A 26,728-nucleotide genomic window follows, 5' to 3' on the forward strand; every position below is an offset into this window, starting at 1 on the left:
CGTGCAGGTGCTCAAATAAATGCCATTATTGTATTTTCACTTGGGTTGCAGGTTAGCTAGATAGCTGGATAAAAAAACTTTCTGCAGAAAATTTTTATTTTGTTTAGAGGTACAGAGTGGAACAGGCCCTTCCGCCCAACAACCCAGCAATTTAACCCAAGTCTGATCACAGGACAATTTACATTGACCATTTAACCTACTAACCTGTGCAGCTTTGAACTGTGGGAGGAAACTCGGGCGCACACAGGGAGGAGCATACCAAACTTGCTTATGGAGGATGCTGGAATTGAACGAACTCCAATGTCCTGTCGTGCTAACCGCGATGATACCATGACATTGTGCTATCCCGGTTCTATGCCTTACTGTGCAAGTACTGGAATAAATACCATAACTGCATTTTCAAATTCTGCCTCTCTAGTTGTCGAAGGTGATAGCGCTTTGTGCCTATCGGGATGTCAGTGGAATGTTCACCACAGAAAGCCGAGCCTCCACCATAAAGGAAGACATGGTGAAAGGGAGCCTGTCAGAGATGGAAACCATGATCACCAACATCAGGTAAGGACATTGAACCCTCATGTTTAATACCTTGCCTTCAGGATTTTAAACAGTGCTTATGGTTGTTCTTGTTAAATTTTGAGGGGCGTACAAGAATATTAACAGTGTATACGCTGTCGACCCTACTATTCCTGTTTCTAGATCTGTCTCCAATAGTCATCCATTGGTTTACTATAAGTATTTATGTTCTTGCTCTGACGACTCCCATCACTTATCATTCCTGTAGTGTGGTGACCAGAACTGCACGCTAGCATAACCTTTAGCAAATCTCAGGGTATTATATGGTGTCATATAGGTACTTAGATAATAAATTTACATTGAGCATGGAACTTTGAATTTTGAATATCTTTGTCAATCATTGCTGCACCCTCTCAAATTTAGTCACATGGTTACTAAAGTTCAGTTATGGTCGTCTCATCGGAAGAGAGGGTGCCTGGAATAGAGAGGTTCAGTGTAAATTTATTATTAAAGTACCTGTATGTCACCATATATTACCTTGAGATTCATTTTCTTGCAGGCATTTATAGGAAATTAATGAAATATAGCAGAATTTATGAAAATCTGTACATAACCATGGACTGACGAACAACCAGTGTGGAAAAGAGGACAAAATGTGCAAATACAAATAAACTAATGATAATAATTATTATTAATTAATAGATAATACTGAGAACATGAGTTGTAGAATCCTTGAAAGTGAGTCTGTAGGTTGTAGAATCAGTACAGAGTTCTGAGTGAAGTTATCCATGCTGGTTCAGGGCTCTGATGATTGAAAGGTAACAACTATTCCTAAACCTGGATTTCGATTCACATTGAGACTTTGGTACTGGAAAGGGCAAATACATTTCTCTGCTCGTGGTTATCTCCCTTGCTCCCCAGTATAAAATAGCAAAGCTACAATACTTGTCTGTTAAACAGGCCGTTCAGCTCATCTGTGCTAATCCCAGTTGCATGCATTAATTCCATATCACTCCATGGTCATACAGGGTGTAGAGGCGGCACGGTAGCATAATGCTATTATATCACCAGCTGTAAGATCAGGTTTCAATTCCCATTGCTGTATGTAAAGAGTTTGTATGTTCTCCCCATCACCAAGTGGGTTTCCTCTGGGCAGTCTGGCTTCCTCCCACAAAGATGTACGGGTTGGCATGCAATGTTGGCTCCGGAAGTATGGCACTCTCTCCACATCCTCTGACTACGTTGGTCCATGAGACATTGGTGCAGAATTAGGCTCTGCCATTCCATCGTGGTTAACACTTGCTGAATAGTTTCCTTGTCTGTGACCTCCAAGAGTTTTGTTGCCTCACTGATGTGTTGCTTTCACTTGCTCCTCCTCACCCCCCCACCCCTAACAGCACCACCGTGGATGATGAGGAAGAGATGCTGTATGGAGAGTCAGGGTCGGCACTCTTCAGCCCTCCCAAAGAGGAGCCAAGTCGTACCTCCGTGCCGATGGCTGAGAAGGAGCCTTCGCAGTTCAAAATAGAGCCCACCAACTGGTGCATGCTGGTGAGGGAGAACGGCGTCATGGAGGTGAGAATGGGTCCTGTGATGGGTGAGCGGAGGGACAATAGGGAGAGGGAATCCTTTATGTCTGGCCACACTGTGTGTGTTGTAAGAACCACACTGGGGAATCTCCCACCCATGCTTGCCACCAATCAGAGGCTGGGCCAGCAAAGCCTCCCTATCAGTTTACTCTGTGTTGTTATCATCTTAAGCTCATTGCTCCTACTGGGGCATATGCTACCGACAGCAGCTTGCAGGAATCCTCAGTACTGGGCAAGTGATTCAAGGTGTAATTCAGCAAAGATCCTTCCTCTCCCAGTGATGAGGTCTTTGGAGTTTTTGTAGTGCTGGGATTTTATGAAATGTGGTTGCTACCCCTCCTCCTTCAACAGGGCTTGGGACCACCCCCATTAGTTAGGGTACTGTGCGTTGATTGCTAACTTTGGTTCTAGAGAACATAAAATATAGAACAGCACAGCATAGTACAATCCCTTCAGCCCACAATTTTGTGCTGACCTTGCAATCTCCTCTAAGGTCAATCTAACCCTTTTCTTCGACATAGTCCTCCATTTTTACTTCATCCATCTGCCTATCTAAATATCCCTAATGTATCTGCCTCAGCATCATCCCTGGCAGTGCATTCCATGTACCCACTGTTCTGTGTTAAGAAAAAACCTACCTCCAGCATTCCCTGTATTTGCCTTCAATTTCCTTAAAATTATGCCCTCTCCTATTTGCCATATTCACCCTGGGGGAAAAGACTCTGGCTGTCCAATCTGTCAGATGTTGGACACCTCTATCAGGTCAGCTCATGTTCTGCTTCACTGTAAAATCTCTTTTGTAGTGAATGTATCAATGGAATTATTATGTTTGCAGTAACTTAGCTTTCTGTAAGCTGTTTCTATAAGACATAGAATAATTAGGGCCTACAGCCCATCGAATCTACTTTGTCATTCCGTCAAGGTTGATTTATTATCACTCTCAATTCCATTCTCCTACTTTTTTTTGTCAAAACCTGTGATGCTTTCACTAATCAAGAACCTATCGACCTCTACTATAAATATACCCAATGACTTGGCCTCCACAGCTGTCTGTAGCAATGAATTCCACAGGTTCACTGCCCTCTGGGTAAAGAAATTTCTCCTCAGCTCTGTTCTAAATGGACATCCTGTATTCTGAGACTGTGCCTCTGGTCCTAGACAACCCACCACAGGAAACGTCCTCTTCAAAACCATTGTACCTAGGCCTTTCAATATTTGATAGATTTCAATGAGATCTCTCCTCTTCTCCCCCCACCCCCCAGCGTGGCCCAGAGCCGTCCAACACTTTCATTCTTGGAATCACTCTCCACCTTGTGACCTTCTCTGTTTTATTCAATCACTATAGACTCTGACCAGAGATAGAAATATTGCACGGAAAGTGAACCCCTCAGCCCTACTTGTCGAAGATGCCTAACTGATCAATTCCCATTTTGCTCATGTTCCTCTAAAAACCTTTCCTATCCATGTACCTGTCCAAATGAGTTTTAAACATTGTAACTGTACCAGCCTCAACCATTTTCGCTGGCAGACATTTGATATACGCACTATCCTCTGGATGGATTAAGTTGCCCCTCAGGTCCCTTTTGAACTTTTCCACCTTTCACTCCAAATATACGCTCTCTCATTTTGGATTCGCCTACCCTGAGGAGAAGTCTGTGGCTATTCACCTTACCTACATCCCTCATGTTTTTATAAACCTCAAGATTTCTCTGTGCCTGCTGCAACTGTCAGCTAAGGCCTCGGATAGGCAGCTTGGCCAACATGGATGAGTTGGGCTGAAGGGCCTGTAACTGTATTACAGAACTGTATGAGTGGGATAGTAATGGCTCTGTGCAGCAACAAACCATTAACTACAATATTAGAAGGCGGACCTGCCCCTCTCTTAACTTTTCAGATTCATTTATTTATCTCATGTACATTGAAACATGCAGAGTCCAAGGGAGCACCATGTCAGGCCCTGGGGATTTATCCATCCTAATCTGCCTTGACAACAAGCATCTCCTCTTCTGTGAACTGTATACTATCCATGACCTCACTGTTGTTTTGCCTCTGTTCCATAGATGCAAAAAATCCATTTAAGATCTGCCCCATTTCTTTTGGCTCCATGCATAAATGACCATGCTGATCTTCAAAATGACCAAGTTTGTTCTTTGTTAGGGGACCAGCACCAGCAGCCATGATTGAACCCTACCTTTGCTTCTGTGTAGATCTACCAGCTGCCTGACTGGCGCCTGGTGTTCCTGGTGAAGAATTTTCCAGTGGGTCAGCGCGTGTTGGTGGACAGCTCCTCCGGACAGCACGTTACCCAGGGAGAGGTCAAGAAAGAGGAGTTTGCCCGCCTTACTGAGATGCCAGCAGTGAGAGAGGTCCTGTTGGTTGGGCTCGGTAATCGCCAGACCAGGCCTTTCCTTCTGGTAAGCACTGGCGTGGTGAATGTACATCCAGTGTATTTGGGGTGCCATGGTAGCACAGCAGTTAACACAATGCTGTAACTGCTTGGGGATGACGGAGTTTGGAGTTCAATTCCAATGCCCATGTAGGAGGTTTGTACATTCCTTCCTGTGAGCGTGTGTGTTTCCTCTAGGTTCACTGGTTTCCTCCCTCAGTCCAAAGATATACTGGTTAGTAGGTTAATTGGTCATTGTATGTTGTCCTGTGATTAGACTAGAGTTAAATAGGTGGGTTTCTGGGCAGTGCAGCTTGTTGGACCAGTAGGGCCTGTTGCATGGTTTATCTCAAAAAATTTTAAAAATCTTGGAAATTGTGGTAATTCCCTACCTCAGGACTGTGGATGAAAATCAACAAATCCGCAGCTGCTGGAAATCTGAACTTCTGCTGGACTTCTCAACTGGTCAGTCATAAAACGACACTGTGCGGAAACATGCCAAACAAGATGCCCCTTCCAAGTTAGTCGCATTTGCCGGTAATTGGCAGCCCATTACCTTCCAAGTGTTTTCTACCTGTACCTGTCCAAGTGCCTCTTGAGTTTTGTCACTATTACCTGCCTAAGCCACTTTCTCTGGCAGCTCTTTCCATATATGCTCCATTTTCTATGTGCTCATATTAAGTATTTCCCCTCTTACTTTAAACCTATGCCCTCTAGTTCTTGATACCCCAACCCAGGGGAAAAGATGTTGTTTTGGCCCACAATATTGTGTTGATGTTTACTATCAAGGTATGTGTCTGTCACTATATACTACCCTGAGACTCATTCACAGTAAGTACAAAGAAATAAAATAATAATGTAAATAAATAACTATCAAGAGCATGGTTCCCACAACCTATGGACTCACTTTCAAGGACACTTCATCTCATGCTCTTGATTTTCTGTACAGGTATCTCCAAAATGTTGTCTTTCTTTCTGAACTGTGGCTCCCCTCAACCATTGTTTGCAAAACACTTGAATGCATCGCATCAGTTTCCCTTGGCTTTGTTCTCACCCTCTTTCCTCCCCACAGGACAAGTTTTGCTGCAAGCTGTTAGGCTTCAGGCGAGAGAAGAGCGGCTAGATCACAAAATAAAGCAGATGACAGTTTAACAAATACTGCAGATGTGTGTCCCCATCTCAAAGTTCAGAGTAAATTTATTATTAAAGTACATATCTGTCACCACATATATCCCTGCATAAAGCAGTTTGAACAGTAGCTTTGTCACATGTACGTTGAAACCTTGAAACATACAGTGAAATGCATCAATGAAATGTGTCAATGATCCATCACAACCATGGGTGTGTTTGGCACCAACTTTACTAAGCCTGTTGAATATGGGAGGAGACCCATGCTCCCATATGGAGGAGACCGTACAAACTTCTTACAAGCAGCAGCGGAAACTGAACCCTGACCTTGGTATTGCTGACAATGTACACCATTAGGCTGCCTGCTGTGTTGCTGTGCTGCCCATAAGTGCCAGCTCTGGGAACAGAAGTAAATGTCTTTGCAACTTGTCTGTTGCAGGTTCATGTGGAACAGGAGCTTCTGATCTACGAGGCTTTTCCCTATGACGCACAGCAAAGCCAGAACAACTTGAAGGTCCGATTTAAAAAGGTACGTAACACCACTGTGGAAACAGTGAGTTCAAGGCTCTCATCCATATCACTGGCTCCATAAAATGAACCATTTTAGATAATGAGACATGTGAGGCTCCCCGTTGTTTGGGGTCAACCATAGTTGTTGCGTCCTAGTTGTCTACGTATATGCAAGCTAGGGCAGTACAATATAGTGAGCAAGCTGTCGCCTGTGCAGCACGCTCCCCTCTCCACACGGCTGATGAATCCAGTGGATTGGCAGAACCTGATGCCGTTTGGCAGCTGCGGTGCTGCAGCTCTGGATTTACTCCCGGAGCCTTCCCCATGAGGAAGTATGACTGCAAGGCAGTGGAGAGTTGAGAATAGAACTTTCCTTCTAGATAAGCTGCCAACTACAGCTGATGAGCCCCATTTGCCTGGAACGACTGGTTTTAAGGTGCTAGTAACCAACCCCTTCTCCTGTTAGTAGAAAAGCCAGGAGCTGGATTTGTCAGAGGTTGGTTGAGATGCATGCCATTGGGAGCATTTTAAATTAATGTTAATTAATTAATTAACCTAATTAACTGGTTTGTCCTTGACCTTGCAGTGCAGAGATATTTTGTCATATGTACAGAAGTAGCAACATTTTTAAAAAAAAACTCATCCTGTAGTATTTTTGGATAGAAAGACTGCATATTATAAGTATAATTATATATTATAATACTGCATTTTATATACACAAGAAATTCTGCAGATACTGAAAATCTTGAATAACACACACAAAATGTTGGATGAACTTGGCAGGTCAGGCAGGATCTATGGAGTTTAAACAGGCGACATTTCAGTCTGAGATCCTTCATCAGAAGATGCAGTCTTGATAGAACATTGAACAATACAGCACAGGCCCAATGTTCAAAGTTGAAAATAAATATATTATCAAAGTGCATGCATGTCCCTCTGAGATACGTTTTCTTCTGACAATACTCAGTAAATCCATAATAGAATAATAATCACAATAGAATCAATGAATGACCGCATCAACATGGACGTTCAACCAGGGTGCAAAAGACAATAAACTGTGCAAATACAAAAAGAAAGAAAGAAACATTGTGGTGAAACAAATAAATTATCATATAAACTAATCTCTTCTGACTACACAATGTCCATATCTTTCCATTTTCCTCACATTCATGTGCCTACTTAAATTTCTCTTAACAGTCTCTGGTGTATCTGCCTCTACCACTGTCCCCACCCCAGGCAGTGCATTCCAGGCACCCACCACCCTATATTAAAAAAAAACTTGCCTCTAACATCTCCTTAAATTACCCCCTCTCACCTTAAATGCATGTCCTCTGGTGTTAGACATTTCAACCCTGGGAAAAAGATATTATTTGCCTGCTCTGCCACTCAGAAGAAAACAACCCAAGTTTGCCCAACCTCATGTGCCCCCTAATCGAGGCAGCGTCCTGGTTAACCCCTCCTGCAGCCTCTCTAAAGCCTCGGAGAGGATCCTACCTGAATTGCTGAGCTACTCTAGAAGTTTGTATGTGGTGCAGAAATTCATTGTCTTTTTTCATACAGAAACCCTTACATTGGAGTGGCTATTTCAGTATTGAGCAACCTCATTGATTTTGTCTCTTACATCATTCTGAATTTCATTCATGTAGTTAGAATGGGGTGGAGTTACGTCTCTGCCAAAGGAGGTGCAAGGTGCTCCCTTCCCTCCGCTAGTCTGCTGGTCATCTTTGGGCAAGGTGTAGGGTGTGCTCAGCCCCCCCACCCTAATTGGCATTATACTAAGCCATGGGAGGAGGTGGTGGATGGTGGTATAAGAAGCAAGTGCATATCACATGTCCTGGTTACGTGATCACCAATGCCAGACAGACGGTCTCTGAAAAGTATTGATAATGGCTTCTAGTCATCTGTAATGTAAAGACGCGACCCAAGAATAATTATGGTCAACAGTTGTAAGACCATAATCGCCAACATCATCTGACATGGCACATAATAATGATGAGTTAGAACCTCCGTGCATGCTTTGAAATTGTTAGGCAGTTTTAATAAGCCACTTCTTTTCTGCTAGTCGAATGATGAATCGATTCCTTCCCAGGTGCCGCATAATATCAACTTCAGGGAGAAGAAGCTCAAACAGTCCAAGAAGGAGAAGAAGGTTGAGTCTGCCACGGGCGAGGAGCTGATAGTCCCAAAAGCAAGGGTTGCTCGCTTTCGCTATTTTGAAGATATATCTGGATACTCGGGGGTAAGGGATGTGTAGACATATTGTAGAAGTATCCATTTTTTGAGCAGAAACGTAACGCTGGAATAATATAGTGCATAAATTACAAGTCATAGTCGTACAGTCTCCTGTTCTATCTGAGAAGCGTGTGCCTCAGAAACAAATGTTCTGGTGGAAGAACTTTGCATGTCGAACAGCACCTCTTGGGGGAAAGAAATTGTCAACATCTCCAGTCGAAACCCTGGATCAGTCTGGCAATTTCTCTCCCCCCCACAGATGTTACATGACCCACTGAGCTCCTCTAACAGATTTTGTGTAGGATCTTTCTGCGAGTGATGTTGCTTTATCTGCCCAGTGCTGCTATGTCACCACAGTGTGCCTAGGTTGACTGTAATATCCTGTGGCCACCATATAAATGCAGGGCTGCTAAATCTTAATTTTGAGAACTTGGCCAAATTTTTAAATAATGACTTTGGTGGTTGTCCATTGTACCTGACGATGATAGGAAACCCATGCAGCTGCAGTTTGAAAGTAGAAAAGCCATCATAATAGGGGCTGTTCCATTCTCTTGGACCTCGGAAATTTGGGTCCAGTGGTACAAATAGCTGTCAAGAACTGGGGTCTTCCTTGGGTAACCATCACTACTTCTGTGCCTTGTTGTGCCCTTTGCTCTCCATGGAGTGTTGCAGAGCCACCTTCCTGGCGGTTGGATCTCATCCACCCAGTCCATCTGAGCTGACTTCATGTGCTCGGATAGTGATGTCCCTCCTTTACTGGGGTATGAGGCTACCTGATCTGGTTTAGCCAGCCTGTTGAAGTGGTGTATCAGGGTGTGGCCGCTGTCATGTACAAACAGCTCATTGGAGCCACAGGTAAGAGCTGAGTGTCCAGTGGGGACCAAAGGTGAGTGAGCTGCCCCAGATTGGACATGGAAAGCCCTTTCACCAGAGGTGTACCCCTCTCTGGACACCTCATCCACCCCCACTAATAATAATGACTTGCACCTGTGAGCAATACACAAAAATCTGCTGGAGGAACTCAGCATCAGACGGCATCAATGGAAGGGAATGAACAGTTGACGTTTTGGGTCGAGAGCCTTTATCTACTCGTGTCCAATATGCAGTTCAGTGTTGAATCGCAAGTCCTGAGGGTCTTGGTTCTATATCTGTAGAAGAATATTATGAACAGGAGCAGGAGTAGGCCATTCAGCTCTTGCTGCAGGAAAGTGTGCAGACAGGATTTGAGGGTCTGAATCATGGACTTTTTCATTGGAACTAGGAACCTGAGAGATGATCTTATAAATATGTGTAAAATCATGAGGGAGTCATTTTTTTCCCCAGAGTTGGGGAATCGAGAACTGGAGGGCAGAAGAGGGAGGGAGGAAAGTTTAACAGGAACCTGAGGAGCAACTTTTTCCATAGGGGGTGGTATGTATGTGGAATGAACTACCAGAGGAAGTAATTGAGGCAAGTACATTAACAACATTTAAAAGACGCTTAGACAGGTACATGGATCGGAAAGGTTTGGAGGGATACAGGACCAATTTAGGAATTAATCTTGGGCCTGTTGGGACAAAAGGCCCATTTCCTTACTGTATGACTCAGACTCTATGACGTGCTCCCCTTTAGTTAAGGTCATGGCGAATCTGTTACCTTGGCATTAACCCCCTTTAATACCCAGAAGTTTGCTAATTGTTGTTGACTAGCCTTGTTAGGAGAAATGCAAAGAATCCCCACCATCTGGGTGAAAGCGTTTTCTCCTCATCTTTGCCTGAGTGGCCAGCGTGTTATTTTAAGATTTTGGCAATCTTTCCCGGTACTTGTATTGTCCTGGTAGAATCATATTCATTATTCCTGACATGTTGTAAAATTTGTCACTTAGTGGAAGCAATACAATGTAAAGTATTACAAAAATTACTATGTTACAATAAATAAATAGTGCAAAAGAGGTGTCATGAGATAATGTTTATGGACTGTTCGGAAATCTGATAGCAAAGGGAAAAAAGCTGTTCCTAACTCATTGAGTATGGGTCTTCAGGCTCCTATATCTCCTCCCAGATGGTTGAAGAGCACTATGATGCCCATCTAGTCTGTTAGAATTATTATTCTGCCTCGTCCTATTGATCTTCTCCTGGACATAGCCCTACGTGCCCCTCCTATCCATGTACTTGTGTTGTGTCGAAATCGAATCTGCATCCACCACTTCTGCTGGAAGCTTGCTCCAATTCACACCACACTTCGAATGAAGAAGTTCCCCCTTTCATCCTTACCCTATGATCTCTAGTTCTGATCTCACCGAAACTCAGTGGGAAGAGCCTGCTTGAATTTAACTTTCTCGACCCCTCTATTTTTGATTTTATCACTATTGTAGGTGTCTGAGTACTGAAACTTCAACAAGGAAACACCAGAAGTGGTATGAGACATTCAGCTCGTTCTTGTGTTGTTCAGAGATCCATCACACTGTTATATGATAGAAGGAATGTACTGCAAACATTGCTTTCAATGCATGGCTGACGTGCCCTCTGTCCTGTTCCTAGGTATTCATCTGTGGCCCATCCCCGCACTGGCTGTTCATGACGTCACGAGGAGCCCTGCGCTTGCACCCCATGACGGTCGATGGACCGATTGAATCCTTTGCGCCCTTTCACAATGTCAACTGTCCGAAAGGCTTCTTGTACTTCAACAAGCAGGTATGGAGGAGAGATGCATGTTAGCATGTCATGAGGCTGATTGACAGAGCAACTTTGGTTCTTGTTGAGGAGCTCAGACTCTCTCGTGGAAATCAGTCAATAGAGACGAATTGTGTTTTAAAGGGAAGCTCTTTACTTTTACTTTTTGACCCAAAAGTTAGAAGGTAATGTTCTTTGATTTTTATAAATCATTTGGTTGAAGAAGTGAAAGGGCAAATTAATAAGCTGTCAGATAACGGAAAAGTTGATGGGAGTTGTGGATAGTGTAGAAGGGTGTTTAAGTTACAATGGGACGTTGACAGGATGCAGAGCTGAAAAGTGGCACATGGAGTTCTACCCAGAAAAATGTGAAGTGATTCAATTGGAAGGTCAAATTTGGAGGCAGAATATAGAATTAACGACAGGATTCTAACCATTGTGGAGGAGCAGAGGGATCTTAGGATCCACATCCATAGATTCCTCTAAGTTGCTGTCCAAGTTGATAATGTGGTTCGGAAGGCTTCTTTTGGCCTTCGTTAGTCTGGGTATTGAATCAAGAGCCTCGAGGTAATGTTGCAGCTCTGTTAAGCCAAGGTTAGATTACACTTGGTGTATTGTGTTCAGTTCTGGTCACCTCAGTATAGGAAGGATGTGGAAGGTTTAGAGAGGGTGCAGAGGAGATTTACCAGGATGCTGCCTGGATTAGAGAGGGTGCAGAGGAGATTTACCAGGATGCTGCCTGGATTAGAGAGGGTGCAGAGGAGATTTACCAGGATGCTGCCTGGATTAGAGAGGGTGCAGAGGAGATTTACCAGGATGCTGCCTGGATTAGAGAGGGTGCAGAGGAGATTCACCAGGATGCTGCCTGGATTAGAGAGGGTGCAGAGGAGATTTACCAGGATGCTGCCTGGATTAGAGAGGGTGCAGAGGAGATTCACCAGGATGCTGCCTGGATCAGAGAGGGTGCAGAGGAGATTCACCAGGACGCTGCCTGGATCAGAGAGGGTGCAGAGGAGATTCACTAGGATGCTGCCTGGATTAGAGAGGGTGCAGAGGAGATTCACCAGGACGCTGCCTGGATCAGAAAGGGTGCAGAGGAGATTCACTAGGATGCTGCCTGGATCAGAGAGGGTGCAGAGGAGATTCACCAGGATGCTGCCTGGATCAGAGAGGGTGCAGAGGAGATTCACCGGGATGCTGCCTGGATTAGAGAGGGTGCAGAGGAGATTCACCAGGATGCTGCCTGGATTAGAGAGGGTGCAGAGGAGATTCACCAGGACGCTGCCTGGATTAGAGAGGGTGCAGAGGAGATTCACCAGGATGCTGCCTGGATTAGAGAGGGTGCAGAGGAGATTCACCAGGATGCTGCCTGGATTAGAGAGGGTGCAGAGGAGATTCACCAGGATGCTGCCTGGATTAGAGAGTACGTCTCATGAGAATAGGGTGAGTAAGCTAGGGCTGTTCATGTTGAAGAGGAGAATGAGATGTGTACAAAATGATAAGAGATGTACTTCAAGCAGTAGCCAGAGACTTTTTCCAAGGATGGAAATAGATATTATGAGGAAGCATAATTTTAAGGTGATTGGAGGAAAGTAAAGGGAGTTGTCAGAATTAACATGTAGGGAATCCTACACAAGAACTCCCAAGTCCCTTTGCACCTCTGATTTTTGAATTTTCTTCTCATTTAGAAAATAATCCACACCTTCATTCTTGCTCCCAAAGTGAATACACTTTCCTACACTCTTTGCCTATTCTCCCAAACTGTCCTTCTGCAGACTCCCTGCTTCCATAAACACTATTTACCCCGCTTGATGGTACCTCCTTGATGGTAACTGTAAGAAGAGGGCATGGGTGATGGGGGATCCTTAATGATGGAAGCTGCTTTTCTGAAGCATTCCCTTTTGAAGATGTCTTGGATGCTGGTGGGGCTAGTGTCCATGATGGAGCTGGCAGTGTTCACAACTTCTGCTGGTTTTTCCAGTCTGTCCAGTGGCCCCTCCATACCAGGCAGTGATGAACCAGTTAGAATGCTCTCCATGATAGAAAGTTGTGAGTGTCTTTGGTGACGTACCAAATCCCTTCAAACTCCTAATGAAGTATAGCTGCCGCCTTTGTAATTGCATCAGGTTAGGATAGCTCGTTGGAGATGTTGACACCCTTTCCACTTCTGGTCCCTTGATGAGGACTGGTGTGTATTCCCTCAACTTCCTCTTCCTGAAGTCCACAATCTTCGTCTTACTGATGTCGAGCACCAAGTTGTTGCTACAACACCATTCAACCAGCTGATCTACCTTGCTCATGCACACCACCTTATCACCATCTGGAATTCTGCAAACAATAGTTGTGTCATTGGCGAATTTAAAGATGGTGTTTGAGCTCTGCCTAGCCAGAGGGTCGTGGGTGTTGAGAGAGTAGAGCTGTGGGCTAAGCATGTACACTATTTCAGTGTTAGTATTGATTGTCAGTGAGCAGGAGATCCACACAGACTATGGTCTCCTGGTGGGGAAATCAAGGACCCAGATGCAGAAGGTGGTACAGAGACCTGTGTTTTGGAGTTTGTTGATTAGAACTGAGAATATGTATATGTTGAAAGCTGCTTCCCAAGGCTCCTTTACTTTAAGCTTCCTATTGAGCATCCTAATCAAATCTGATTTATTGCACAATCTAGAATTGCCTTTCCCCTAGTTGGTTCAACTACAAGCTGCTCTATAAAGTCATCTTGTAGGCATTTTGGATTTCTTCTCTTGGATCTAGCACCAATCTGATTTTCCTAATCTAGCTACATATTGAAATCCCCCATTACAATAGTAACATTGCCATTATTACATGCCTTTTCTATCTCCCATTGTAATTTATATCCATATCCTGGCTACTATTCAGAGGCTTCTATATAATTCCCATCAGTTTCTTAACTGTACCCACAGGGATTCTATGTCTTCTGATCCTATGTCACCCCAAGGCAAGAAGTTGCTTTAAGCCATGTGATTTCATGCCTTTGTGTTTTCTGTTTGATGGAAGAGGGAAGAGAGTGTCCAGGGTGGTTGAGGTCTTTGATTATGTGGGTTGCATTACTGAGTATGAAGTGTAGACAGAGTCCATGGAGGAGTGGCCTAGCAGACACTACAGCCGGGAGGTTTCTTTTTAAAAGCATGAATTTGAGGGCATTTCCCTCCCACTTGCCTTTTCATATCTACAGTCTTTCCCTCTGCTGTAGGGCGATCTCCGAATCAGCGTGTTGCCAACCTACTTGTCGTACGATGCACCGTGGCCTGTTCGGAAGATTCCTCTACGTTGCACAGCACACTATGTATCTTATCATGTAGAAACTAAGGTAAAACACTTAAAAAATCTAGTCCTGTTTACTTCATTATAAGTCAAGGAATTTGGGAATGTGTTCCACCTTACTAAATTCAAGTAAAACATTGAACTGTACAATGCAGGAACAGACCCTTTGACACACTATGTTGTGCTAAATGCAATGCCAAATTAAACTAAATCCCTTCTGCCTTCACATGATCCATGTCCCTCCATGCTGTGCCTGTTGACGTGTCACTCTATCAACCTCTTATTTACTACTTCTGTGTCTGCTTCTTCCACCACTCCTGGCAGCCCATTCCAAACACCTAATGTTCTGTTTTAAATTAAAAATTTACTTTGCATATCTCTTTGAAACTTCATTCATCTCATCTGAAATGTATATCCTCCAGTACTTGACATTTTTACCCTGGGGGAAAAATTCTGACTGCCTATGCCTCTCATAATTTCAATTCAAAAAGGTTGCCCGATACTCAAGCAGAGGTCTTCAAACTTTCTATGTGGTAGGTTCGAGAGAGCAATCAGTCACCAAATAATGACAGTAAAAGAAATTATTCACCATTTTCTTATCTTGGGGCAGCACACTGCAGCTGTTTGTAGAACCACAGCCTTACCTGAACAGAGACCCATGTTGGACCCTTATCTTGGCTGCTGCCTGCATGGAGCTTGCGTGTTCTCCCTGGGTGGGTACATTGACATCTCCTCTGGTTTCCTCCCACATCCACATCCCCAAGACGTGTGGGTTGGTGGGTTAATTGGTCGCTGTAAATTACCCCTAGTGTCTGGATATGTGCAGAGTGGAGTTAGTGGGAATGTGGGGGAATTAAACAGTTGGTGGTTGGCTGTTTGCTAAAGCAGGAAAGAAATCTACTTTGTAAGTCCTGTCATCGCTGATAATAAAATAAAATAACTGGATGCAGAACACTTGCACACTTGTGCAAAAGGAGAACAGAATGCTGTCACAGACAGACAGACACACTTTATTGATCCCGAGGGAAATTGGGTTTCGTTACAGTCGCACCAACCAAGAATAGTGAAGAAATATAGCAATATAAAACTATAAATAGTTAAATAATAATAAGTTAATCATGCCCAGTGGAAATAAGTCCAGGACCAGCCTATTGGCTCAGGGTGTCTGACACTCCGAGGGAGGAGTTGTAAAGTGTGATGGCCACAGGTAGGAATGACTTCCTATGACGCTCAGTGTTACATCTCAGTGGAATGAGTCTCTGGCTGAACGTACTCCTGTGCCTAACCAATACATTATGGAGTGGATGGGAGTCATTGTCCAAGATGGCATGCAACTTGGACAGCATCCTCTTTTCAGACACCACCGTCAGAGAGTCCAGTTCTACCCCCACAACATCACTGGCCTTACGAATGAGTTTGTTGATTCTGTTGGTGTCACCAGTTACAGAAATTGACCATTTGGTAAATTGTATTATGTCCTTATTTGCAAGATTAATTGCCATTCACAATAGAGATGTTAAAAGCCAATAGAAACTACAAGCTGACAACCAATGATACTTTGAAGTTAGTAAAGCAATTGTCCTTTGCTTGTTAGTGTGTGTTCTCCATCCTTTTGTTATTCCTAAATCATCTGTCTCTGACACTCCCTCTTGTGTAAAGGGACACTATGTTCTTAGACCTTTCCAGAAAAGTCTCACTTTGGAGGCCTTGCTTGTCGACTTGATACAGACTGTTGCAGTCTCACTTCAAAGGTTTCCCTTGTCTGAGTGTGACTACACACTGCCACAGTCATCTGCACTTTGATGTCCTCTATAATCCACAGAATTGGGCCCTTTGACCCATTTAGTCCATGCTGAACCATTAACATCCTAGTCCTAGCAACTTGCACCTAGATCATAGCTCTCCCATCCATGTACCTACTCAAATCTCCCCTCGTTCTCCAAGGAATAAAGTCCTAACCTATTAAACTTTTCCCTACAACTGTGGAAACATTTTCAATCTATAATAGTTTATCCTAATCTTATAGACTTGTATTAGGTCACTGCAGTACTTTTTCACAACAAAAGAAATCCAGTGTGTTTGTCCTTTACTGATAATATACATTAAACCCTGTCAACCTGTTACTCTAGTCCCATTGACCCGTACCTTGACCATAGCCCTCTGTACCCCTCCCATCTGTGTACCTATCGAAATTTCTCTTGTATAGGTGTCTCCACCCCCCCCTTTACAAAGGTAGAGCGTTCCTATGAAACCTTTCTTAAGCCAAAATGGTGTAAAGTGAAAAACCATTAATTTATATGGGAAAATTCTTCGTAAAAGTGAAAATCCTCTTTGTAATGTGAAAACAGGTTACTAATGTAGGTTTTTTGTAAAAGTGAAGTGGCGTAAAGCGAACATTCGTGAAGCGGGGGACACCTGTATGTTGAAATGGACCATGCACCCACCACTTCCGCTGGCATCTTCTTCCTCACTCTTGCCGCCTTCTTAGTGGAGATGCTCTCCTCATGTTCATCTCTCACCTTTAATCCATATCGTAGCTCCACCCAAAGCCTGCATAGATTTAACCTATCTATACCCCTCGTAATTTTTTTTTCCTCTATCCAATCTCCCCTCAATGTATGTTCATGTATGTATGTACTATGTTCGTGTCTCTTCTTCAGGTGTATGCTGTAACTACGAGCGTGCCAGAGATCTGTAGTCGAATACCGAAGATGACAGGGGAGGATAAAGAGTTTGAGAACGTCGAACGTGGTGAGTAAGTCCACAGCAACGAACCAAGGGAAATAGGAATTTCAAGGAAAAGTATAAAGATGAGTTATACAGCCCAACTAGCTCCTCACTGCACTGTGGGATTGTCCCATTCATGTTCTATTGAAATGAATGGCAGCAGCTTCTAACCAATGATGAAAAGGACAGACCTGCTCTCCTTGACATGGTAACGTAACAGGGTGCCCTCAGTGTAGCAGCTGGTGGATCGCTTTACAGTGCCAGCTGTAAGATCAGGGCTTGATTGTCACCACTTTCTGAAAGGAGTTCTCCCTGTAACCTTGTGAATTTCCACTGGTGCTCCAGTTTCCTCCAGCATTCCAAAGATGTAGTTAGGGTAAAAGTTGTGGAAACGCTATGCTGGCACCGGATGCATAATGATACTTGCAGGCACCCCATATATCCTCACTGGTTCTTATATTATCTAAAGATACAGTGTGGAACAGGTCTTTCCACGCCCGGGAGCTATGCCACACAGCAACCCACCTATTTAACCGTAGCCTAATCACAGGACAGTTTACAATGACAAATTTGTCTACTAACTGGTACTTCTCTGGAGTGTGGGAGGAAACCGGAGCACCCGGAGAAAACCCATGCACTCTATGGGAGGAACGTACAGACTCTGTGCAGGTGTCATCAGAATTAAGCACCAATCTCAAGTGCCCGAGCTGTAATAGCATCGCGCTAGCCACTGTGCTACTGTGGCACCTAAACTCTAGTTATTCTGTGTAAGTTGTTATGATGCTCTTTTGGCAGATGACCGCTATATCTATCCAGTGCTGGATAAATTCTCTATTCAGCTGATCTCTCCTGTCAGCTGGGAAGCCATTCCTAATACCAGGTAAGTCAGAGCAACTTGACTTGGTGGCAAGAGTTACACAAAATGCTGGAGGAATTTAACAAAGCAGGAAAGGGTTAACATATGAAGAGTGTTTGATGGCTCTGCCCTGTAATTGCTGGAGTTTAGAAGAATAAGGGGAGGGGGAGTCTCATTGAAACCCGGCAAATATTGAAAGACCTGGATAGGGTGTATGTAGAGAAGATGTTTCCTATAGTGAGAGAGTCTAGGATCAGTGTGCACCACCTCAGAAAAGTGGAGCATCCATTTAAATCAGAGTTTAAAAATTTCTTTAGCCAGAGGGTGGTGAATCTATGGATTCATTGCCACAGACTGCTATGGAGGCCAGATCACTGAAGATAATATAAAGCAGAGGTTCTTGATTAGTTAGGGTGTCAAAGGCAAGAGAATGGTGCTCAGAGGGACAATAAATTAACTATGTCCCCCAATACTCTTAAAACTTCATCAGCAGTGGGGTTGCTGACCTCAAGTGGTAAGAGAGCTGCAATGGGGCATTTCCCTTACTTGGACCCTTGAGACAAGGCTGCCAGTACGGAGTGAGAATTGGGTAATTTGATATGAGGGATTTTTTTTTACACAGGCAGTGGTAAGTGTCGGGGGTGTTGGTAAAGGCAGAAGCTATAGGGACATATAAGAGATGTTTAGATTGGCTCATGAATGTGAGGGAATTGGACATTGTGTAGGGAGAAAAGATTAGATTAGTTTAGCCATTTGATTGCTAATTGAATTGGATCAACAGGACATTGGGGGCCAAATGGCCTGTTCCTGTGCTGTATGGGAACCATGCTGAAGTGACGGAGGGTTGGGAAGGATTTAAGCTTGGGCTTGCTGCAGGTTGTTGAGCATGGGGTGTTGATGGTTGAGCAGAACAGTGGTTAGGGTGGGGCGGAAGAGCTGATTGTGCACCCAGTGCCTTTGTTAACACAACTCTCCTGACTTCCACTTCTCAATTGATGTAGGATTGACATGGAAGACTGGGAACACATAACCTGCATGAAAACGGTGTCCCTGAGAAGCGAGGAGACTGTGTCAGGACTGAAAGGTTACATCGCCGTGGGGACGTGCCTCACCCAAGGGGAGGAGGTTACATGCAGGGGCCGGGTGAGTGAGAAATCTTACATTCTGTCTGTAATCAACGTTATGTACCTACGTAGACATGAGACTACAGATGTTGCAGTCTGTTGTAGGAACTCAGTGAGCTGAACAGCATCTGTGGGTGGGTGGAGATGAAATTGGTTTAGTATTATCACATTTACTGAGCTGCAGTGAAAAACCTTGTCTTTCATTGGGATGGTTCATATTGGGCCATCGGTTAATCGGGTTAACCACTGATTTGGGACATCTTAAAGAACAAAAACTAATCGAAAATAGCTGCAATTCCATTTGTTTATTTGGGACACTATGCCGCTTAACTGGGACAGGAGACTGTTGCTGAAGAGTTTCTAACTAGTGTCAGTCACGTGTACTTGAGGCCATTAGAGCAAACTGTTTTTAAGTGGAATCAGTTAAGTATGCTTGTTTTCAAAACGCAGAGATTTTTATCTCTAATAGTTGGTGAAAAATAAGCAGTCGTACAAGTTGGGACTGTTTTACTCACCGTGGTGTCAAGCATTCAGACTTGGAGATGCTAGAAGCAGCTGGGAGTGAGGAACTACAAAGTGGAATAAAGGAAATTACAATGGCATGAGAGGGGAACTGGCCAAGGTTGACTTGGAAAGGGACACTAGCAGGAAGGATAGCAGAGCAGCAGTGGCTGGAGTTTCTGTGAAAAATGAGGGAAGTGCAAGTTGCGGCCATGCATGTTCACTGGAGGCCTACCTGTGCCCAGCATATTGATCCAATTGCTCTGGCTGTATTTCATTAGGAGTTTCAGGAGATGTTACTTCACCAAAGATTCACAAATTTCTACAGATGTACAGTGGAAAGCATTCTAACTGGTTACATCACCATCTGTTATGGAGGGGCCACTGCACAGGATCAGAAAAAGCTACAGCATGTTGTAAACTCAGTCAGCTCCATCACGAGCACTAGAATCCTGGACACCTTCAGAAGGTGATGCCTCAAAAAGGCAGATCTATCATTAAGGACCCCATCACCCAGGACATGCCCTCTTCTCATTGCTACCATCAATGAGGACCCATACTCGACCTTTTAGGGACAGCTGCTTCTGCTCTGCCGTCTGACCTCTGAATAGACAATGAACCCATATAGACAATCACACTTTTTGCACTACGTATTTATTTTAATAATTTGCTATTGTTTGGTGCCCTTTTATTGATGTGTTGCAATGTAAAGCTGCTGCAAAACAACAAATTTCACGACATGTGCTAGTGGTATTAAACCTGATTCTGAATCTGGGTGGGTGAGTGGGAGGAAAGGGGCTTGTTTTGTTCTGTTGGTTGTTGTGCTAAACGTTGTGGGCACGCTGTGTTGGTGCATAATGTGTGGCAACACTTGCGGGCTGTCCCCAGCTCATCCTTAGTTACGTTAGCCGTTTTCTAACAGCACGTTTTACTGCATGTTTCAATGTACATGTGATAAATGAGTGAATCTGAATGTGACTCCTTTAGAAAGCTGTGAATGTAAAGTTCAAATCAAAGCACAGACTGTGATAGTTTTCACTTCTCTCCAGATTCTGATCCTTGATGTGATCGAAGTTGTGCCTGAACCTGGCCAGCCTCTGACCAAGAACAAATTCAAGGTGCTGTACGAGAAGGAGCAAAAAGGCCCGGTGACCGCCCTGTGTAACTGCAACGGGTACCTTGTTTCAGCCATCGGACAGAAGGTAACAGTAGCCCCTGACACCTGCACTGCACTGTCACCACAACCCTCATTCAGTCCCTAGTTAACGAGCACACCAGCTCTATAGTCCACTGAGCTGTTCGTCCCAGATTATAGGTACTAACTGTTCAGTTTTTTCCCCACAGATGTTTACATAGGTCTTGGTGATGACCCTGTAGTGTATAACTGCCAGTTTAGCTTCAGTTATGTTCCACTCAAAGTAGAGTTTCTTGTCAGTTGCACAAATACAGGTATGTACAAGACTAATTTGCAGCAGCATCACAGGCAGATAGTATCATAGAACAGAACAGTGGGCCAAAACGTTTTTCTGACCTTTTAACCTACTTTAAGATCAGTCGGAACATTCCACATAGGCTTTCATTTTTATTTCATCCACTAAGAGTTTCTTAAATGTTCTTAGTGTACCTACTTCTACCACCACCACTGACCCACTGCTCTGTGTGTGTAAAATTAATAAATAAATCTCTCTGCTACGCCCCCCTTTACTTGCCTCCAATTGCCTTAACATTATGCCTTTTCCTCCAATCCTGTTGAATGGCCTTGGCCTGAAATGTTGACTGTACTCTTCTCCATAGATGCTGCCTGGCCTCCCAAGTTCCTCTAGCATCTTGTGTGTATTGCTTGGATTTCCAGCATCTGCAAGTTTTCTCTGTCTGTGATTGGATTAACATTATGCCTATTGTATTTGCAATTTCCACTCTGGGGGAAAGTCTCTGGCTGTCCGCTCAATCTACACCTCATCATTTCATCAAGTCACCTCTCATGTCATTTGCCCGAGCTCACTCAGTCACGTAAGAAATGCTGATAATTCTCCTCTCTAAAGTGGTAGCGTAGCGGTTAACACAACACTATTACAGCTCGGGGCGTTGGATATCAGAATAAAATTCTGAGGCTGTCTGTAAGAAGCTTGTACGTTATTCCCGTGACCTTGTTGGTTTCCTCTGGGTGCTGCGGGTTCCATCCCACAGTCCAAAATGGTACTGCTTAGTAAGTGGTTAGGCTAGGGTTAAATAGGTGGGTTGCTGGGCGGCACAGCAATTGGAGGGTCCAGTTCCACGCCGTATCTCGGAATAAATAAAGCTTCCACACCCCCCCTCTAATCAGGCGACCGGAATTGACCACCACGCTCCACAATACTCTGGGGCTGTACTCGCTGAAGTTTAGAAGAATGAAGGGGGTATTTAATTGAAACCTGTTTAATACTGAAAGGCCTAAATAAAGTGGATGTGGAGAAGATGTTTCCTGTAAAGTTCAAGGTACGTATATGTCACCTGCGATTCATTTTCCTGCGGGCATACTCAGCAAATCTATAGAATAGTAACTATAACAGGATCAGAGTACAGAAGACAATAAACTGGGTAAATACAAAAATAGATATACAGCAATAAAAATGAGAACATGAGATAACTAAATAAAATGTGAGATCATTGCTTGTGGGAACATGGGGAAGTGAGTGTAGTTATCCCCTTTGCTCAAGAGCCTGATAATTGTGGGGTGGTATAATGGGTGAGTTTAGAGCCAAAGGGCACATCATCAGATTAGAAGGATGTCTATTTAGAAAGGAGATAAAGAATTTCCGTAGCCAAATAATAGTGAATTTGTGCAATTCATTGATACAAACAGTTGTGGAGGCCAAGTCATTGAGCATATGTAACGCAGAGATTGATAAGTTATTTAGTCAGGGTGTCAAAGATCATGGGGTAAAGGCAGGAAGATAGGGTGAAGAAGGATAATAAATCAGCCATGATGATATGGTGGAGCAGATGATGGGCTGAATGGCCTTATCCTGCTTTTATTTCTTTTGCTCTTATGATAATGTATGTAGCATTCACAAGGAAAATAACAACACATTAAACCTATATTATCAGCAGTTATGACGAGAAAGAACACAATCAAAACAAGAGAAAAGGCAAAGTTGTCATTGTGTTGCTGAACTGAAGTAATTAGGATTTTGTCAGTTGGTTAAAAAACCAAATGGTTGAAGGGAAATAGCTGTTCTTAAAGCAGTCCCTCTAGATACTACCGATGCTGGGAAAGGATGTGCCCGTGATTTATTGGACAAAGTCCACTACTCTGCAGCTGCTTGTGATCCTGTGTACCAGACCACAGTATTCCCAGTCTCCCATAACCCGCTGCAAGAGTCTTTCTTGCTCAATCTGCTGGAGGTAGTTATGCCCATCACCCCTACTGGGGCATAGGCTGCTGACAGCAGCTCACCAGAGTCTTCCGTCCTGGGGCCTGTCTTTCCACAATTATAGCCCGTGTTGGTGTCAGTTTGAAGTTTGCATTGCAATGTGTTCTTTGACTGGTCTCTCTTCTGCTTCCCTTGGGGATTCCACATTACACTTGCCTGGTGATGTTGGTACTTGTGTTCTATCCCTCCCTATCTTCTTTTCCTTAATTCTTCCTGCTGCTAGAGGCGAAATTCCTGGAATTGGTATTGGTTTATTATTGTCACATGTACTGAGTAAAAACTGCCTTGCATAATGTTCGTGCAGGTCAGGTCATTACATGGTGCATTGAGGTAGTAAGGTTAAATAATAACAGAATGCAGAATAAAGTCAAACAGTTGCAGAGAAATAACACAATAAGGTACAAGGTCATGACGAGATGGATTGTGAGGTCAGGAGTCCAATGATTATTTGATGTTTTTTTTGCTTGAGTGATGTCTCAAAGATTCTGGTTGGTTCAGGTTGTATCACTTTGTTTCTCTGTCATTTTTTTTTAATTTATTTTTTTATTGAAGTTCATCATCAAACAAACATTTCCATAAGATGTATTTCAGATGTTGTACATATACATTATACAATCATGTATATCACAAATCTCCACAAAGCATTTATCTGAGGCAAACACCCACAGAAAAGAGTGGAAAGAAAAAACAAGCAAAAGGAAAGAACTATGCACAAGTAGGGAGCGATCCTTCCCCCATAACAGATTCATTGATTTGTGAGTACAAAATCAGACCTACGAGGCACCATGCAGTCAAACCATTTTTCCCAGTATGAATCAAATTGTTCCAGCTCATGGTCAACAGATGCTGCCATCCTCTCCACCTCTCTGTCATTCTAACACTTGAATTTGGTCACTTTTAAGAATTGAGGTAAGATTTTAAGATTAAGATTACCTTTATGTGTTACATGTATGTTGAAACATGCAGTGAAATGTGTCATTTAGAACCATAGAACATTACAGCACAGAAACAGGCCTTTTGGCCCTTCTTGGCTGTGCCAACCTGTTTTTCTGCCTAGTCCCACTGACCTGCACCCGGCCCATATCCCTCCATACACCTCTCATCCAAGTGCCTGTCCAAGTTTTTCTTAAATGTTAAAAGTGAGCCCGCATTTACAACTTCATCTGGCAGCTCATTCCATACTCCCACCACTCTCTGTGTGAAGAAGCTCCCCCATAATGTTCTCGTTAAACTTTTCCCTCTTCACCCTTACCCGATGACCTCTGGTTTTTTTCTCCCCTGGCCTCAGTGGAGAAAAAAAAACGGCCAACACAGTCTGAGGATGTGCTGGGGACAGCCCACAAGTGTCACCACGCTTCCTGTACCAACAACACACTAACCCTAACCGTATGATTTATAATGTGGGAGGAAACCCATGTGGCTACAGGGAGATGAAACAAAGTGGAGCTCCAATCCCACTGCCCCAGTTCCCCGAATCCTTAAAAAAGTCACATACAGGACACCAACCTCAATCCTGCAATTTGCCAATCTGATCCCATTTTGATATGCCCCTCGGTTCAACACTACATAAAGTCACAGAGCACTGTAGGATAAAAACAGACCTTTCAGCCCATCTAGCCCATACCCCATTCTCCCCATGAGCCTACCATTTACAGCTGAAGCTGGAAAATGGTCTGCTTCTGTGCTGCCCTCTGGTTCTAGACTCCCCTAGTCCAGCAAAAAGATTCTGATGTTCTGTTCCCTCTCTCTTATCTCTGTGGTACAGATTTTCCTGTGGAGCCTGAAGGACAACGATTTGACAGGGATGGCCTTCATTGACACCCAGCTCTACATTCACCAGATGATCAGTGTCAAGAACTTCATCTTGGCTGCAGACATCATGAAGAGTGTCTCCATCCTTCGCTATCAGGAGGAGAGTAAAACGCTGTCACTGGTTAGCAGGGTAGGTCACCAGTGGGTTAGTGGGATGAACATGGACATTTTGCCACTCACTGCTGGGAGTTTAAACCAGTACAGCCATTCCTCAATTTGCAAAAGGGATGCATTCCTGAGAAATAAAATTATGTGACGCTAGGACTTTCCTCTTTAGTGTAAAGGAGGACAACTGGTAACTTGATAGAGATGTAAAAGATGATAAGAGGCATTGAGTGAACAACCAGAGACTTGTTCTCAGGTAGAAATGGCTAATACAAGGGGTTGTAACTTTAAAGAAAGTTAGAGATGTCAGAGCTATGTTTTTACACAGTGGTGGGTGCGTGGAATAGGTGAGATGAATGGTATTATGGCTAATACGAGGGCATAACTTTAAGGTGTTGGGAAATCAGAGGCAATTTTTTACACACATAGTGAAGTGTGTGTGCAACGTGCTTCCAGGATATTGTAGAGGTATTTACATTAGGGAAATTAAAGAGACTCTTAGATAGGCACATAGTTGAAAGGAAAATGGGGGGATATGGGGGAAAGATTGATCTTGGAGTAGGTTAAAGAGTCAGCACAAAATCATGTAGTAGCCTGTGTAGTACTGTTCCATGTTCCTTTCATATGAAATGAAAGGTGCTAATTTTGATACTGTGTATTCCCTGTGAACAAGAAACACGGGTATATCTGTGGTGAAGATAGCTTTGTAAATCACATGACAGGAAAGATGTGGAGGCTTTGGAGAGGCTGCATTAGAGGTTTATTAAGATGCTGCCTGAATGAGAGAGCATGAGGTGTAAGGAGAGGTGGACAAGCATCAGCAGTTTTCCCTGGAGCAGCAGAGGCTAAGGGGAGAGGATATGTGAGAGAAGTTCGTTAGGAAAATCTTAGGTAGTTGCTTTCTTCTCTCCGGGGTTTAAATGTCCGATACCAGAAGGTGCGCTGTCAAGGTGAGGGGGAAGCTTTGGTTAGGTCCTGCTTGGAGTATTGTGGGCTGTTGAAGGATATTGAGGCTTCAGAGAGGATGCAGCACAGGTTTACCAGGATGCCACCTACATTACAGAGCGTGTGCAATAAGGAGAGCTTGTACAATCTTGTGCTGTTTAAGTTGAGAGGACACAAGTTTTTCACGCAGAGGGTAGTGGCTGGGAGGAACAAGCTGTCAAAGGAAGTGAAAGAGGCCGGTACAGTTAGTGTTTTAAGAAGAAAATAATCGGACAGGTAGATGAATGGGAAGAATTTAGATATGGGCCAAATGCAGAGAAACGACACCACCTTAGATGGGAACTCGGGATGTTCTGCAGGTGCCAAAAGTGTTGAGCAACACACACAGAATGCTGGAGGAACTCAGCAAGTCAGGTAGCGCCTATGAAGGGGAATAAATAGTTGACGTTTTGAACCAAGGTCCTTCAGGACTGGAAAGGAAGGGGGCAGAAGCCAGAATAAGAAGGTGGGTGGGAGGGGAAGGAGTGCAAGCTGGCGTCTGATAGGTGAGGCCAGATGGGTGGGTGGTCAGCAAGGATGGGTTGGGCCAAAGACTGTTTCCATGCATTCTTGAACAAGACAGTTCACCTTCGGATGGGGAGAGTGGGGAAGCTGTTCAAACATTTCTAGTTTTGACCACTTGTTCTTGGTTGCTGCATCTCACTGAAGAGCTGAGGGGAGAGTAATTTCATTCAGGGGATGGTGGGTCGCATCTAAAGAGAGCTTGGGTGCCACGCTGGACCAGAAGCTGCTGGATTCTGATGTTTTCATCCAAGTCAGAAAAGAGGCACAAAGTCTGCCTCTTCACAATTGTTTTATTAAGCATCAATATAATAAGGACAAGTTGTAAACGGACAGTGATGTTTACTAATTGAAGAGGGGCTGAATCAGAAGAGCTAAGATCTAAGGTGG

At 43.8% G+C, this 26,728-nt stretch overlaps 1 protein-coding gene across 1 annotated transcript in view; it reads left to right on the forward strand.

Annotated features, from left to right (window-relative positions):
- Window positions 1–26,728, forward strand: part of cpsf1 (cleavage and polyadenylation specific factor 1) — a 151,079-nt gene that overhangs the window by 93,528 nt on the left and 30,823 nt on the right. Inside the window, exons 21-32 of the mRNA XM_059971633.1 lie at window positions 419–555; window positions 1,911–2,088; window positions 4,310–4,516; window positions 6,056–6,145; window positions 8,216–8,365; window positions 10,878–11,030; window positions 14,224–14,340; window positions 16,955–17,045; window positions 17,817–17,901; window positions 18,879–19,020; window positions 20,552–20,704; window positions 24,681–24,857. Coding sequence (XP_059827616.1) covers window positions 419–555; window positions 1,911–2,088; window positions 4,310–4,516; window positions 6,056–6,145; window positions 8,216–8,365; window positions 10,878–11,030; window positions 14,224–14,340; window positions 16,955–17,045; window positions 17,817–17,901; window positions 18,879–19,020; window positions 20,552–20,704; window positions 24,681–24,857 — 1,680 coding nt within the window. The remainder of the gene's footprint in view (window positions 1–418; window positions 556–1,910; window positions 2,089–4,309; window positions 4,517–6,055; window positions 6,146–8,215; window positions 8,366–10,877; window positions 11,031–14,223; window positions 14,341–16,954; window positions 17,046–17,816; window positions 17,902–18,878; window positions 19,021–20,551; window positions 20,705–24,680; window positions 24,858–26,728) is intronic.

The sequence above is a fragment of the Hypanus sabinus genome, chromosome 6, assembly GCF_030144855.1.
Source record: "Hypanus sabinus isolate sHypSab1 chromosome 6, sHypSab1.hap1, whole genome shotgun sequence".
Classification (NCBI taxonomy): Eukaryota; Metazoa; Chordata; class Chondrichthyes; order Myliobatiformes; family Dasyatidae; genus Hypanus; species Hypanus sabinus.